Source organism: Carcharhinus amblyrhynchos, unplaced genomic scaffold (genome assembly GCF_965287045.1).
Source record: "Carcharhinus amblyrhynchos unplaced genomic scaffold, sCarAmb.v2.hapA scaffold_92, whole genome shotgun sequence".
In the NCBI taxonomy this organism is placed as follows: domain Eukaryota; kingdom Metazoa; phylum Chordata; class Chondrichthyes; order Carcharhiniformes; family Carcharhinidae; genus Carcharhinus; species Carcharhinus amblyrhynchos.
The window spans coordinates 70,248-86,793 of NW_027649832.1; the positions used below are offsets into that span (position 1 = coordinate 70,248).

General features: G+C 52.8%; 1 protein-coding gene across 2 annotated transcripts in view; it reads left to right on the top strand.

The window, feature by feature from the left end:
• Nucleotides 1–16,282, top strand: part of clcn4 (chloride channel, voltage-sensitive 4) — a 51,105-nt gene extending 34,823 nt beyond the window's left edge. For both annotated transcript variants that reach the window (XM_080182843.1, XM_080182842.1), the window contains exons 6-12: nucleotides 486–692; nucleotides 2,572–2,652; nucleotides 6,120–6,665; nucleotides 9,165–9,351; nucleotides 10,732–11,130; nucleotides 13,921–14,137; nucleotides 16,153–16,282. In XM_080182843.1, the coding sequence (XP_080038969.1) occupies nucleotides 486–692; nucleotides 2,572–2,652; nucleotides 6,120–6,665; nucleotides 9,165–9,351; nucleotides 10,732–11,130; nucleotides 13,921–14,137; nucleotides 16,153–16,243 (1,728 nt within the window). In that variant the 3' untranslated portion in view covers nucleotides 16,244–16,282. The remainder of the gene's footprint in view (nucleotides 1–485; nucleotides 693–2,571; nucleotides 2,653–6,119; nucleotides 6,666–9,164; nucleotides 9,352–10,731; nucleotides 11,131–13,920; nucleotides 14,138–16,152) is intronic.
• The last annotated feature ends 264 nt before the right edge of the window (nucleotides 16,283–16,546 follow it).

Consider the following 16,546-nt stretch of genomic DNA (forward strand, 5'->3'; position numbering starts at 1 on the left):
TAGATTGCACTGGGAGAACCGCTGAGGGAGTGAGGGAGAGTGGGTGAGAGAGAGCGGGCGAGGGAGCGAGGAAAATTTGGTGAGACAGAGCGGGCAAGGGAAGTGAGGAAGAGCTGGTGAGGGGGCGAAGGGAGTGAGGAAGAGCTGGCGAGGGGGAGTGGGCGAGGCTAAGAGGTTTTGGGAGTGAACTCTGGAGTTTTGGGCCTGAACGGTTGACGACACTGCTGCGAATGATTGGTTTATGAAGTGAGAGATGCGAGAGGGGAGAATGGAGAAGACTGTGGGAGATTGAAACGGACAGTTAACCGATACGTGGAACCTGCCCTGACCCGTCCAAATCAGTTTTTAGTTGACGTTGAACATTTTTCAGCTTGGAATAAATATTGGTTTGGTAAAATAAAGAGCTTTTTGTCAGCTGTGTTTCGGTGAAGGTTTTGTGATGTGTTTGCCTTCCTCGTAATCAGCTTAAATCCAATCTTTTTCAGATTAAGACCATCCTTAGTGGCTTTATTATCAGAGGTTATCTGGGGAAATGGACATTGCTCATTAAAACAGTGACCCTGGTGTTGGCTGTGTCGTCAGGCCTAAGTCTCGGGAAAGAAGGACCCCTGGTTCACGTGGCCTGTTGCTGTGGCAACCTCTTCTGCTGCCTGTTTTCAAAGTACAGTAAGAATGAAGGGAAGAGGAGAGAGGTAAGTGGTAACTTTAACTTAGAGGAGAATAGCTCCGGTAATGAATAAAACAGAACCTGGATGAGAGAGAGGATCAGCTCGGAACTGGAATGAGGAGTTCATCGTCAAATGCAGATGGAGACAACGTTAGAGATCTGGTTCCAAAATGTGTAGAAGTTGGTGGAATGACTCCAAAAATGCCTTGACGTCGAAGGCAAATGAAGTGTAGGCCATCCAGTCCTTCAAACCCTTTCACTCAAGTCAAGGCTGATTTCTTAGAACCGTAGAACATTCCAGCACAGAAACAGGCCTTTTGGCCCTTCTTGGCTGGGCCAAACCATTTTTCTGCCTCGTCCCACCTGCACCGTATCCCTCCACACCCCTCTCACCCATGTACCTGTCCAAGTTTTTCTTCAATGTTAAAAGTCAGCCCACTTTCACCACTTCATCTGGCAGCTCATTCCACACTCCCACCACTCTCTGTGTGTGAAGAACCACCCCCCCCTCTCTAATATTCCCTTTAAACTTTTCCCCCTTAACCCACGTTCTCCCCTAGCCTCAGTGGAAGAAGCCTGCTTGCATTCACTCTATCTACACCCATCATAATCTTACACACCTCTATCAAATCTCCCCTCGTTCTTCTCCAGGGAATAAAGTCCTAACTTCATTTAGCAGCCACCGGCCGCTAATTCTTGACAAGACCTGCCTGAGAAAATAAACCTATTCATTTCAATCTTGACAATGTCGACTCCGCATTCACAGTCTGTTTGGGGAAGGGAGTATCCATTGAAAAATTAAATGGGGAGAGAGAGAGACAGAATGTGATGTGTGGTCGTGCAGGGACACCCAAATTCATTGCCTATTGCCACAGACAAGGAATTGGGAAGGACGTGATTAAAAGCAGGGGTTCAGATCGTGCGTTCGTTTTACTGGTGGAAGTTCTAGGGCATTATTAGTGGAGAGATGGGTAAGTTTGTCACCGACGACACGAAGGTTGGTGGTGTTGTGGATAGTCTGGAGGGATGTCAGGAGTTGCAGCGTGACATAGATAGGATGCAAGGCTGGGCGGAGAAGTGGCAGATGGACTTCAACGCGGATAAATGTGTAGTGGTCCATTTTGGCAGGTCCAACGGGATGAAGGAGTACAATATCAAGGGTAGGAGTCTTAGCAGTGTTGCAGAGCAGAAGGATCTTGGGGTCTGGGTCCATAGGACTCTTAAATCGGCCTCGCAGGTGGAGGATGTGGTGAAGAAGGTGTATGGTGGACTGGCCTTCATTAATCGAGGGATTGAGTTTAGGAGTCGGGAGGTAATGCTGCAACTTTATAAGACCCTTGTCAGACCCCACTTGGAGTACTGTGCGCAGTTCTGGTCACCTCACTACAGGAAGGACGTGGAAGCTATTAAGAGGGTGCAGAGGAGATTTACAAGGATGTTGCCTGGATTGGGAGGCATGCCTTATGAGGACAGGTTGAGGGAGCTAGGACTCTTCTCCCTGGAGAGACGAAGGTTGAGAGGAGACCTGATAGAGGTGTATAAGATGTTGAGAGGAATAGATAGGGTGGATTCTCAGAGGCTTTTTCCCAGGGCTGAAATGGTCGCTACGAGAGGACACAGGTTTAAGGTGCTGGGGAGCAGGTACAGAGGAGATGTCAGGGGTAAGTTTTTCACTCAGAGGGTGGCGAGTGAGTGGAATCGGTTGCTGTCGGTGGTGGTGGAGGCGAACTCGCTGGGGTCTTTTAAAAGACTTCTGGATGAGTACATGGGACTTAATGGGATTGAGAGTTATAGATAGGCCTGTTGGGTATGGACATGATCGGTGCAACTTGTGGGCCGAAGGGCCTGTTTGTGCTGTAGTGTTCTGTGTTCTATATTATGGAAGTTGTTTGTCTTTCTTGCAGGTACTCTCAGCTGCTGCTGCTGCTGGCGTCTCTGTTGCGTTTGGTGCTCCCATTGGTGGCGTGCTTTTCAGTTTGGAAGAGGTAAAATACATTCCTGCCGAGAACTACCATGTTGTTATATATTTAAGTGGCTGCATGATTGCTTTAAGGTCGCATGATTTGATGGTGATCTCACTGGGGTGTTACACAGGCTCCTGCTTAGTTCCATTTTCTACTCCGTACAGGCAACAGCTCCCATGATAAATCTGCTGTGATGTTGAATCTAAAGTTTATTTATTTGTGAGGCTTACATTAACACTGCAATGACGTCACTGCGACAATCGGCTAGTCACCACACTCCGGCGCCTGTTCGGGTGCACTGAGGGAGAATTTAGCATGGCCAGTGCCCCTAACCAGCACGCTTTTCAGGCTGTGTTGGAAACCGGAGCACTCGGAGGAAACCAGACATGGAGAGAAGGTACAGACTCCACACAGGCTGGGAGCTCCCAAGCTGGGAATCGAACCTGGGTCCCTGACGTTGTGAGGCAGCTGTGCTAACCCACCATGCCACCAAGTATCAGGAACCCCTGCGTGTGTATGAATCTGTGCTATAACTCTGGCGAGCTACATGTTTACCGTTTTGTGCCCAAAAGCACGGCGAATATCCAATTTAATTCAGGGTCGTGGTATTATTTCTCGCTGCTTTTGATAAGAGACTTCATGTTTCGTATCTGATTAATTCATTTGAAGCACATCACTCTCAGTCCTACAGCATGCCTACAAGTATAGAAACATAGAAGCAGGAGGAGGCCATTTGGCCCTTTGAGCCTGCCCTGCCATTCATTTTGATCATGACTGATCATCAAGTTCAATATCCTGATCCCCCCCTTCCCCTCATATCCCTCGATTCCTTCAGCCCCAAGAGCTATATATCTAATTTCTTCTCGAAATTACACAACATTTTGGCCTCAACTACTTGCTGTGGGAGTGAATTCCACACATCCACCACCCTCTGGGTGAAGAAATCTCTCCTCACCTCAGTTCTAAAAGGTTTCCCCCTTATCCTCAAACTGTGACCCCTCGTTCTGCTCCCCCCACACCATCGGGAACATTCTTTCTGAATCCACCCTGTCTAATCCTGTTAGAATTTTATCAGTTTCTATGAGATCCCCTCTCACTCTTCTAAACCCCAGTGAATATAATCCTAAGCGACTTAGCCTCTCCTCATGTGAGGGGCCTCTGTCAGTTTATAATTTGGGTTTACCCTTGGCTGGCCGATTAAATTGAGACCCAGTGACAACCAAGCTCAATCTGAAAGATTTTAATTGTAGAATCATAGAAACCCTACAGTGCCGAAGGAAGCCACTCGGCCCATCGAGTCTACACCGAACACAATCCCACCCAGGCCCTACCCCCACATCCCGACATATTTTACCCGCTAATCCCTCTAACCTACGCCTCTAAGGGGCAATTTTAGCATGGCCAATCAACCCAACCTGCACACCTTTGGACTGTGGGAGAAAACCCACACAGACACGGGGAGAATGTGCAAACTGCGCACAGACCCAAGCCGGGAATCGAACCCAGGTCCCTGGAGCTGTGAGGCAGCAGTGCTAACCCACTGTGCTACCCTGCCGCCCTCAACTTTGCTGATGTTTGTCCAGCTCTCACTTCTCAGTTTTAAATGGGGGCTGCTTGAGAAATTTGACCGCGAGACGCTGATTTTTTTCATGTGCCGGGGAATGTCCTAAATTCTCAAAGTGGCGGGCAGGGAACTCACGTCATTACAAGCTGGGAATCCATTGTCCATCGCAGTGACAAGTACCAAAGGCTCCCCGATGGTCACAGCCCAACACTCAGCCATCATTACCCCTCCTCCAGCCCAGCTGCAGATTAAACCCACCCTTGTCCAACCCTACCTGATCACTTCCTCACTTACCCCAGGGAACAGCACCCGAATTCACAGCACCATTTCTGCGTAACTCGTGGAAGTAAAGACTGAAACACAAGGGCACCGCAGGTTTTACCTGGGGCGGCACAGTGGTCAGCACTGCTGCCTCACCGCGCCAGGGACCCGGGTTCGATTCCCGGCTTGGGTCACTGTCTGTGCGGAGTTTGCATGTCCTCCCCATGTCTGCATGGGTTTCCTCCGTCAGTCTGAAAGACGCGCTGGTTAGGATGCATTGACCCGACCAGGTGCCGGAGTGTGACGACCAGGGGATTTTCGCAGTAACTTCATTGCAGTGTTAACGTAAGCCGACTTGTGACACCGATCATAGAATCCCTACAGTGCAGAAGGAGGCCATTTGGCCCATCGGGCCTGCACCGACCACAATCCCACCCAGCCCCTATTCCCTTAAACCCCCACATATTTACCCTGACACTAAGGGGCAATTTGGTCTGGCCAGTCAACCTAACCCACACATCTCTGGACTGTGGGAGGAAACCGGGGCACCCAGAGGAAACCCACGCAGACACGGGGAGAACATGCCAACTCCGCACAGACAGTGGTGAATGAAAGTTTTCATTTAACCACTCAGGCCTAAAATGATGCCCCCTAATTTCAAGGGCAGGCTGCCAAATTATTGCTTTCACCAACCGATGAATTGAAGTGTGTGTGAAAATGAAAGTGTGTCATATCTCTTCCTCGTCTGGCCCTGAGTGGTCAGCGGGGGAGTCACAGTATCTGCATCGTCACAACCATATTGTAAATCAGCTAGCTTCTTTTGTCAATCACAAGTAAAGCTTACATTAACACTGCAATGAAGTTACTGTGAAATTCCCCTAGTCACCACACTCCGGCGCCTGTTCGGGTCAATGCACCCTAACCAGCGAGTCTTTCAGACTGTGGGAGGAAACCGGGGCACGTGGAGAAAACCCACGCAGACACGGGGAGAATGTGCAAACTCCACATCGACCCAAGCCGGGAATCGAACCTGGGTCCCTGGCGCTGTGAGGCAGCAGTGCTAACCACTGTGCCACCGTGCCGCCCTGGGTTTGAACAGCGCTGTGCCATGTATGCTGATCTCTCACTGGCTCCAGAGCTGGTACAATCCATCTGGGGCGCCCCTGGGTTAGAGAAGAATGAACCGTGTCCTTAGCCAGCCAGTACAAAGCCGTTTTAATCGTGGGCACAGATGTCACAATCGCCAGGTTTTCCGAGAAAGCGAGCGAGAGAGAGGGGTAACTCCAAAGATTTGAACCATAGAACCCTACAATGCAGAAAAAGGCCCTTCGGCCCATCGAGTCTGCACCGAATACAATCCCACCCAGGTCCTACCCCCATATCATACCCACTAATCCCTCTAACCTCCCCTACCCTGGACACTCAGGGACAATTCCTTAGCACGGCCAATCAGCCGAACCCCGCACGTCTTTGGACTGCGGGAGGAAACCCACGCAGACACGAGGAGAATGTGCAAACTCCACACAGACCCGAGCCGGGAATCGAACCCTGGAGCTGCGACGCAGCGGTGCTAACCCGCCGCGCCGCACTCTGGCGAAAGCACTCGGAAGCCGGGTAGGCGAGAGAAATGTTAACGCGGGTGGAATCTGCTCCTGTGTTGCAGGTCAGCTACTACTTCCCGCTGAAGACACTCTGGAGATCGTTCTTCGCTGCTTTGGTCGCCGCGTTCACCCTCCGCTCCATCAACCCGTTCGGCAACAGTCGCCTGGTGCTGTTTTACGTGGAGTACCACACGCCCTGGTACATGGCCGAACTGGTGCCCTTCATCCTGCTGGGGGTTTTCGGAGGCCTGTGGGGGACGCTTTTCATCCGCGGGAACATCGCCTGGTGCTGGAAGCGCAAGAACACCAAGCTGGGGAGGTACCCGGTGCTGGAAGTGATCGCCGTGACCGCCATCACGGCCATCTTCGCCTTTCCCAATCAGTACACCAGGCAGAGCACCAGCGAGCTCATCTCCGAGCTCTTCAACGACTGCGGAGCACTCGAGTCCTCGCAGTTGTGCGACTACATCAACGATCCCAACATGACGCGGCCTGTTGACGATATACCCGACAGGCCAGCGGGCCCTGGGGTCTACGCTGCTCTCTGGCAGCTAGCCCTGGCCCTGGTTTTCAAGATCGTCATCACCATATTCACCTTTGGCATGAAGGTGAGGGCTGGTAACAAGTGCCTTGAACTGCCTTCGACGTTTGTACGACCCCCATCAGCGTGGGCCGAAAGACTTTGTTTATGAGTCGCTGTTGCTATGAAAATCACCGCACTTTTTGGCTCCGTGCGCCTAACCAACACTGTGGGGGCGGAAACCGGAGCACGCCCACGCAGACACGGGGAGAATGTGCGCACTCGGGGACCCAAGCCGGGAATCGAACCCGGGTCCCGTGGCACTGCGAAGCCTTTCAGATCGCAGCAACGCGCTGAGTGGAAAGAAATTGCTGTCATTTCATAGAAAGATCGTAGAAACCCCGACAGTGCAGAAAGAGGCCCTTTGGCCCATCGAGTCTGCACCCAACACAATCCCTACCCCCACATCCCTACATATTATACCCACTAATCCCTCTAACCTACACATCCCTAGACACGAAGGGGCAATTTCTTAGCATGGCCAATCAACCTAACCCGCACATCTTTGGACTGTGGGAGGAAACCGGAGTACCCGGAGGAAACCCACGCAGACACGAGGAGAATGTGCAAACTCCACACAGACAGTGACCCGAGCCGGGAATCGAACCCAGGACCCTGGAGCTGTGAGGCAGCAGTGCTAACCCACTGTGCCACCGTGCCTCGTTTCCCATCCCATCCAGTTCTTGGACATTCACCACCCTCTGTGTATTAAAAAAAAAGTTGCCTCGCACATCTCCTCCGAACTTTTCCCCACGCCCCTTAAACTCATGTCCCCTGGCACTGCCCTAAGAAAGACCATCTGACTGTCCCCTCTGTCCATGCCACTTGAATAATCTTAAATCTTTCTCCCCCGCTTACCGATCTTCTGCAAGTCAGCACAGCTTGTCATTCTGAATCGCTTTATCCGCCTTCTCTGCTCCAACGATAACGACCGCCTTTCCGTCATTTCTATGGGCAGTATCATTAGATTGCACCCTGTGTAATGGTTACATTACTGCTGTAAAATTTACTTCACCCCGGCTTACTCTTTATTTTATATTTGTTGCGGATTGAATGAAGAGCAGAAGGATTGAATAGTTGTTCAAACTTGGGTAGTAGCGTTACCCAAACCTGGCCACCACTGGAGGGCAAGCAGTTGTTTCCGTCACTGTTAGAACCACAGAATCCCAACAGTGCAGAAGGAGGCCGTTCGGCCCATCACGTCCGCACTGACTCTCTGAAAGAGCATTTTCCCCAGGCCCAACCCCTTCGCTCTACACCCCCCCTCCCCATTACCCCGTGCGTTTACCATAGCTAATCCACCTCATTTACCCATCCTGCAACGCTGAGGGAGAACTTAGCACGGCCAATCCATCTAACCAGCACATTTTTGGCACTGAGGGGGGAAACTGGAGCACCCGGAGGAAACCCGCGCAAGCACAGGGAGAATGTTTAAATAGCCGTAAAGGTTAAAATAAAACGGTCTGCCAACTTTAGCTGTCCAGATAACTTATTATCTGCAATTTTTTTTTTCTAAGGAAGTTAAACTGAATAGACCCATCTACAGAAGTTGGAGTGCCAGTATTATTTACCACTGGAAGAACTGATAGATATTCGGTTTGATTTGCTTTGTTTACTGACACCTCAAGAGACTTAAACATCGTTAGCGTACTTCGTGTTAAGGGCGGTATGGTGACACTGTGGCTAGCACTGCTCTCTCACAGTGCCGGGGCCCCAGGTTCGATTCCCGCCTTGGGTCAGTGTCTGTTTGCACATTCTCCCCATATCTGCGTGGGTTTCCTCCGGGTGCTCCAGTTTCCTCTCACAGTCCAAAGATGTGCCGGTTAGGTGGATTGACCGTGCTAAATTCTCCCTCGGTGTACCCGAACAGGCACCGGAGTGTGGTGACTAGGGGAATTTTGCAGTAAAGGTGTGCGGGTTAGGTGGATTGGCCGTGCTAAATTCTCCCTCAATGTACCCGAACAGGCACCGGAGTGTGGTAACTAGGGGAATTTTGCAGTAAAGGTGTGCAGGTTAGGTGGATTGGCCGTGCTAAATTGTCCATTGGTGTCAGTGGGACCAGTTAGGGCAAATGCATGGGGTTACGGGAATAGGGGCTGGGTGGGATTGTGGTCAGTGCAAACTTGATGGGCCGAATGACCTCCTTCTGCACTGTAGGGATTCTATGATTAAGTGTTAACAGTGCCCTATGGTAGAGTAAAATTTATTTATTCGTCACAAGTAAGGCTTACATTAACAATGCAATGAAGTTACTGTGGAAATTCCCCTAGTGGCCACACTCTGGCGCCCGTTTGGGTCAACGCACCCTAACCAGCACATCTTTCAGACTGTGGGAGGAAACCGGAGCACCCGGAGGAAACCCATGCAGACACGGGGAGAATGTGCAAACTCCGCACAGACAGTGACCCGAGCCGGGAATCGAACCCGGCTCCCCGGCGCTGCGAGGCAGCAGCGCTGACCCACTGCGCCCCCACGTGATGCACGGAGGAGTGGATGGTGCTGTATTTAATTCTCATCGTTCCTGCAGATGCCGTCGGGACTGTTTATTCCGAGCATGGCTGTCGGGGCAATAGCTGGTCGAATGGTGGGCATTGGAGTGGAGCAGATGGCCTACCATCACCACGACTGGTTCATCTTCAGGAGCTGGTGTAGGCCCGGGGCTGACTGTGTCACACCCGGCCTGTATGCCATGGTGGGGGCTGCTGCCTGTCTCGGTGAGTAACTTGCCCTTGACTTTTGTGCGTGAGAGAGAGAGAGAGATTGTTCTGCTCCAAAGCCAACGTTGATCTTATTGATCCCTTTCCGAATCTCTTGATTACTGTGAAATTCCTCTAGTCATCACGGTCTGGCGCCCATTTGGGTCAACGCACCCTAACCAGCGCGTCTTTCAGACTGTGGGAGGAAACCGGAGCACCCGGAGGAAACCCACGCAGACACGGGGAGAATGTGCAAACCCCACACAGACAGTGACCCGAGCCGGGGATCGAACGCGGGTCCCTGGCGCTGTGAGGCAGCAGTGCTAACCACTGTGCCACCGTGCCAGCCCTAGTGTATAAAAGCAACTATTTCCGGTTCTGATACGAGAGAATGTAACTACTTCATCATTAACAACAATTTGCATTTATGTAGCACCATTAATGGTAGCCATGATGTGGAGATGCCAGCGTTGGACTGGGATAGGGACAGTCAGAAGTCTCACAACGCCAGGTTAAAATCCAACAGGTTTACTCGGAACCACGAGCTTTCAGAGCGCTGCTGCTTCCTCACTTACCACCTGATGAAGGGGCAGCACTCCAAAAGCTCGTGATTCCAAATAAACCTGTCCGACTTGAACCTGGTGTGGTGAGACATCTTACGGGACCATTAATGGTGTAACTAATCGCAAGGCGCTGCGTAAGAGTGTAATCGGGTAAAGGAATATTGACACCAAAAGAAGATCCGAAACGGGGTGAAAAGATTGAAGAAGTCCCTTGGAGAGGAGACAGAGAGGGAAGAGGAGCTCTGGAGGAGAGTTTAAACAGACAGTTGAAAGTATGACCAGCAGCAGTGGAGTAAGGGAAGTTGGAGAGAGCAGCATGGGAGAAGTGCTGAGTTACATAGAATTATAGAACCCTACAGTGCAGAAAGAGGCCCTTCGGCCCATCGAGTCTGCACCGAACACAATCCCACCCAGGCCCTACCCCCATATCCCTACATATTATACCCACTAATCCCTCTAACCTACCCATCCCTGGACACTAAGGGGCAATTTCTTAGCATGGCCAATCAACCTAACCCGCACATCTTTGGACTGTGGGAGGAAACCAGAGTACCTGGAGGAAACCCACGCAGACACGGGGAGAATGTGCAAACTCCACACAGACAGTGACCCGAGCCGGGAATCGAGCCCGGGACCTTGGAGCTGCGAAGCAGCAGTGTGAACCACAGTGCCGCCAGTATTGGAGGGGAGGGTGTTACAGGTGACAAGGTTCCAGAGATGGAAGGAAGATTTGAGTGGAAGGGTGAGAAGTTGATCCTGTGTCACGCTGCCGTTAGTCAGAATCATTTGAGTGGAGAAGTTTCGAAGTGTCTCATTGTGTCTGTTCCCCATGCAGGTGGAGTTACCCGTATGACAGTGTCCCTGGTCGTGATCATGTTCGAGCTAACCGGGGGTTTGGAGTACATTGTCCCATTGATGGCTGCGGCGGTGACCAGCAAGTGGGTGGCGGATGCCTTTGGCAAAGTGGGCATTTACGAAGCACACATCCACTTGAACGGTTACCCTTTCCTGGACTCGAAGGATGAGTTCAGGCACAGGACGCTGGCGACGGACGTCATGAAGCCGAGACGCACGGAGCCTCCGCTCTCGGTGCTGACCCAGGGCAGCATGACCATGGAGGACGTGGAGACTCTGATTAAAGAAACCGATTACAACGGCTTCCCTGTTGTGGTCACCAAGGAATCGGAGCGGCTCATCGGCTTTGTCCAGAGAAGGGACCTCATTCCTGCAATAAGTGAGTTGATCGGCTCGGCACCCGTTGCCTTGACGTTGAATTTGGGCTCCGGATGCAGCTCAGAATTGGGAATTGGGCCTGGTAGCTGCTGCTTTTAATGGGTTACGTTTCATGGTTACATTCCAGCCTCCTAACCAGGGGCGCTGGATTCCAGCCCTGCTCAGGATGGTCTCGGCGAGTGGATACTGGAACTCCGGCTCTGAATCCCGGCCTTGTGTCCGGCACTGTACTCCTGTCCAGTTGTATGGGTGCCTTTCCCATCCCAGTACTCCTCCCCTCACCCACTTCCCACTCGCTCACTCCCCCCTCACCCACTTCCCCCTCACCCACTTGCCCCCCTCACCCACTGCCCCCCCACCCACTGCCCCCCCACCCACTTGCCCCCCTCACCCACTGCCCCCCCACCCACTGCCCCCCCACCCACTGCCCCCCCACCCACTGCCCCCCCACCCACTGCCCCCCCACCCACTACCCCCCCCACCCACTGCCCCCCCACCCACTGCCCCCTCACCCACTGCCCCCCCACCCACTGCCCCCCCACCCACTGCCCCCCCACCCACTGCGCCCCCACCCACTGCGCCCCCACCCACTGCCCCCCCACCCACTGCCCCCCCACCCACTGCCCCCCCACCCACTGCGCCCCCCACCCACTGCCCCCCTCACCCACTGCCCCCCTCACCCACTGCCCCCCTCACCCACTGCCCCCCTCACCCACTGCCCCCCTCACCCACTGCCCCCCTCACCCACTGCCCCCCTCACCCACTGCCCCCTCACCCACTGCCCCCTCACCCACTGCCCCCTCACCCAGTGCCCCCCCTCACCCACTGCCCCCCCTCACCCACTGCCCCCTCACCCACTGCCCCCCTCACCCACTTCCCCCCCTCACCCACTTCCCCCCCTCACCCACTTTCCCCCCCTCACCCACTTTCCCCCCCTCACCCACTTTCCCCCCTCACCCACTTTCCCCCCCCCCATTCCCGTAACCCCACACATTTACCTTGCTAATCCCCCTGACATTAGGGTCAATTTAGCGTAGCCAATCGACCTAACCTTTGAACTGTGGGAGGAAACTGGAGTACCTGGAGTCTCTATGTCAGCCACTCACTACCACCCCCCCCCCCGCCCACTCCTGGGGCTGGGGTGGGTGACACACAGACATGGGGAGAATGTGCAAACTCCACACACACACACACACACACACACACACACACACACACACACACACACACACACACACACACACACACACACACACACACACACAGCGATCCGAGGCTGGAATCGAACCCGGGTCCCTGGTGTTGTGAGGCAGCAGTGCCGTGCCACTGTATTGCTCTCAGTCCTGACCCAGAGCAGTATAAGACATACCCAGCCGCCCCCACAACCCCCAGGAATTTAGTCAACAGAATAGCATTTGCAAATAAAGGACTGTGATCTGTCAATTATAAGGGCTTCCCTGTTGTGGTCACCAAGGAATCAGATTGGATTTGTCCAGGGAAGGGATCCCATTCCTGCAACGAGTGAGTCAATTCAGCTGGGCACCCGTTAACATTGCATCAATGTCAGGAATCAAAAGTTTGCAGTGCGCGCAAAGCTGTACTGATGGCAGTGTTACTCAGTGTGAGCCGATGGGGGATCGCTGGTGGAGGGGTTAGTGTGTGGCTGTCAAAGGAAGGCTGTCCCAAATTTGGTTCAACCCGTTGACAAAAGGTATCTGAGTGTGGCGGGCAGGACGAACCCAGATTGGATGCTGGTCTGGGTAGAAACACGATGCGGAGATGCCGGCTGGGGTCAATGCAGTCAGAAGTCTCACGACACCAGGTTAAAGTCCAACGGGTTTATTTGGTAGTGAACGCCACTAGCTTTTGGAGCACTGCTCCTTCATCAGGTGGGTGGAGAGTTCTGATCACAAACAGAGTTCTGATCGTATAAAAGACGCACTCAGTTTACAGAACACGGATTAGAATTCGAGTCTTGTCATGAGCTCTCCACTCACCTGACGAAGGGGCGGTGCCCCAAAAGCTAGTGGCGTTTACTACCAAATAAACCTGTTGGACTTTAACCCGGTGTTGTGAGACTTCTTACTGGGTAGAATCACACATTGGGCGCGGGTGAAACTGGGGAAGGAATCAGTCTGGCTTCTTCGTAGAATCCGTACGGTGCAGAAGGAGGCCATTCAGCCCATTGAGTCTGCACTGACCACAATCCTACCCAAGCCCTATCTCCCTATCCCTATGCATTTACCCTCGCTAGTCTCCCTGACACTAAGGGGCAATTTTAGCACGGCCAATGCACCCTAATCCGCATATCTTTGGACTGTGGGAGGAAACTGGAGCACCCGGAGGAAACCCACGCAGACACGGGGGGGGGGAATGTGCAGACTCCACACAGACAGTGACCCGAGCCGGGAATCGAACCCGGGTCCCTGGCGCTGTGAGGCCAACCACTGTGCCATCTTGCCATCCCTCTCTTCCTCCCTCTCCGATTCTGTCTCCCGCTGGCAAGTGAATATTTGTGACGGTGGGAGTGGGATTGGTTATGATACACCCATCGGACGCTCGTGGTCTCTTGTATTTGCTGCCTCGGACCGTTGGCACTGAGGGTATTAGGCATTTGGTGATGCCCTTCAGAAAGGAGAACACTGTTTGGGCGTTGGGAAGTGGGGGGCGGAGGGGATATTGTGGCGTGTAGTGTGTTGAGGGGTGCGTGGTGAAATCAAAACTAAACGGATAAGAGTACTAAAATTTTCCTCCTTCAGTTTTTGATTTCTTTTTTTCCTACCCGTGTTAGAGAACGCAAGGAAGGTACAAGATGGAGTGGTCAGTAACTCCATAGTGTATTTCACCGAAGATCCCCCCCCGTTGCTTGGTAACAGCCCCTGCCCCCTCAAACTGCGGAGGATCCTCAATCTGAGCCCCTTCACTGTGACGGATCACACGCCCATGGAGACGGTGGTGGACATCTTTCGTAAGCTGGGCCTCCGACAGTGCCTGGTCACTCGCAGTGGGTAAGTAATTGTTGACAAGCCGCAGTGCCAAGTCTCCTGGCTTCTCCCAGGATATCCGTCCACAATGAGAAGGGTCCTCACTGATACCGAGCCACTAGCACCATTGTCATCATTAGGATCCCAACGGGGCAGAAGGAGGCCATTCAGCCCTTTGAGTCTGCACTGATCACAATCCCACCTATTCCCGTAAGCCCACGTATTTTCCCTGCTCGTCCCTGACACTAGAGTCAAGTTAGCATGGCCGTTCCCGCATATTTTGTGGGAGGGAACCAGAGCACCCGGAGGAAACCCACGCAGACACGGGGGGAATGTGCAAACTCCACACAGCCCCAAGCCGGGAATCGAACCCGGGTCCCTGGCGCTGTGAGGCAGCAGTGCCAACCACTGTGCCACCACATATGAAATGTGGCTGGCCAGGAGTCTCTCTCGCTCTTATTGCCAGCCTTTGGCATGTATTGAAAGCTCTTGCAGGTTGATACGCAACCTGTTAGGCCACATTATGAACCCTTTGCCATCAGGTCCCGGGGTGGGATTCGAACCTGGAGCTCCTGGCTCTGGGGCGGGGACACCACCCACTGCGCCACAGGACCTCCAGAGTAGAGGTTTATGATATTTTCCAAAGACCAACAACGTGCACTTATGCGGCAGCTTTAATGGGGTACGGCATCCCGAGATGCTTCCGAGAGTGTTATCAAACATTTGAGAGATTGGGACGGATGTCCACGAGCCCCGGTCGGGGAGAAATTGGGCTTGGGAACGTCCTGAAGGAGGTGGGAGAAGGGGAGAGACACGGCAGGGAAGCAGTGACTGATGCCAATGTGATTGCGTGATTAAACTTGAATGGCGGAGCAGGCTCGAGGGGCCAGATGGCCGACTCCTGCTCCTAGTTCTTATGTAAACTCGGGAGTGGGATTTGAACGTGGCACTTTGTCATTCGGAAGGGAGAGTGCTAGCGTTCGCAACAGCCTGCTGGTGCTTAGGCGGCAATGCACAGGAGTCCAGAGTTAAAGTCAGAGGTCCTGGTGATGGGGGGGTAGCAATAATGCTGATAAGGATGGATTGAACGTGGCACATTGACAAGCTGTTATCTGAATGTGGAGTGCAATCCCAAACTGTGTGAGGGGAGTACATAAGAGGATGTACTGGTGGTTCCCCTTTTTGGTGGGGGTGAGGATCCAAGTGGTATGTCTATTTATGTTTACTGATGTCTCCTTTTACATCCACAGGCGATTTGGTCTGCCTTGTTGGCCAATAAGGGGCACACACGCGGTGGGTCATGCGAGGGTTGCTCTTGGATGTTGCTTCAGGAGTTGCCTAGTGTTTCACGTCCGTTAGTGTACACTTAAACCGGACCAATTGACGGGCAACACGTCAGCTCAGTGACTATCACTGTCTGCTGTACAGTTACAGGGACCCGGGTCGGATCTCCGGCTCGGGTCAATGTCTGTGGGAGTTTGCACATTCTCCCCGTGCTTGCGTGGGTTTCCTCCGGGTGCTCCGCTTTCCTCCCACACGCCAAAAACTTGGTTGATTGGTGTCAATAAATTGTCCCTGAATTGGATCTCCCTTAAACTGGCGTCCATACAATTCCCTAAATGTGCACCCCCTTTATTGCAGGGTTCCACTAGTGGTGGACAGAATTGTCGACGATCGACGAAAGACTTGAATAAGGCACTCAGTGAGTGTTAAAGTGGGCAGCACGGGCTTGTAGGGTCAAAGGGCCTGATTCCTGATTCTTGTTCTTTGGTGTACTTGCCACTTGCAAGATGGTGGTGAATTTGGAGGACACCATCAATGTTGTTATCAACGCTTCCTGAGGCCAACGCAGTATGGGTCGCAAAGCCTTCATTGGCAATGCCTTTGCCAACACAAGCCCCCTGCGCAATGGCCCTCTGGCAAACACAGGGCTTTCTAACGCCATCAGATCATTCTTCTCTACCTTGACCCACATGCAAGCTCATCAGTTATTTTCATGTAATTATTACATGTACTTTTCTTTTCCCTTCTCCTTACAGACGTCTCCTGGGCATCTTAACGAAAAAGGACGTACTGAGGCACATGGCGCAAATGGCGAACCAGGACCCTGAGTCCATTATGTTCAACTGACACCCGACCTGCCCACTTGTGCCGGCCTTGCCCAGTTCCGGTTCCAGTTCCGGAGGGCGAAGGGGGGCAAAGCTGAAGTCTCGGGACGTGGTTGAGTGAACTGAATTCCGATCACTCGATCAGCGAGAGAAGCAGATGAGCCCAGGACAGGGAGCGATCGGCGTTGCGCTGGAGGAAGAGATGAGGACAGACTCACCCGTGGCCAGTTTGTTGTGTTCTTCCGGACCAACGAAACCAAAACCCTCAACTCTTTTGCCAGGTCGGGTAACGTGGCAGATGACGCACCTGCTATGGACATCTCAA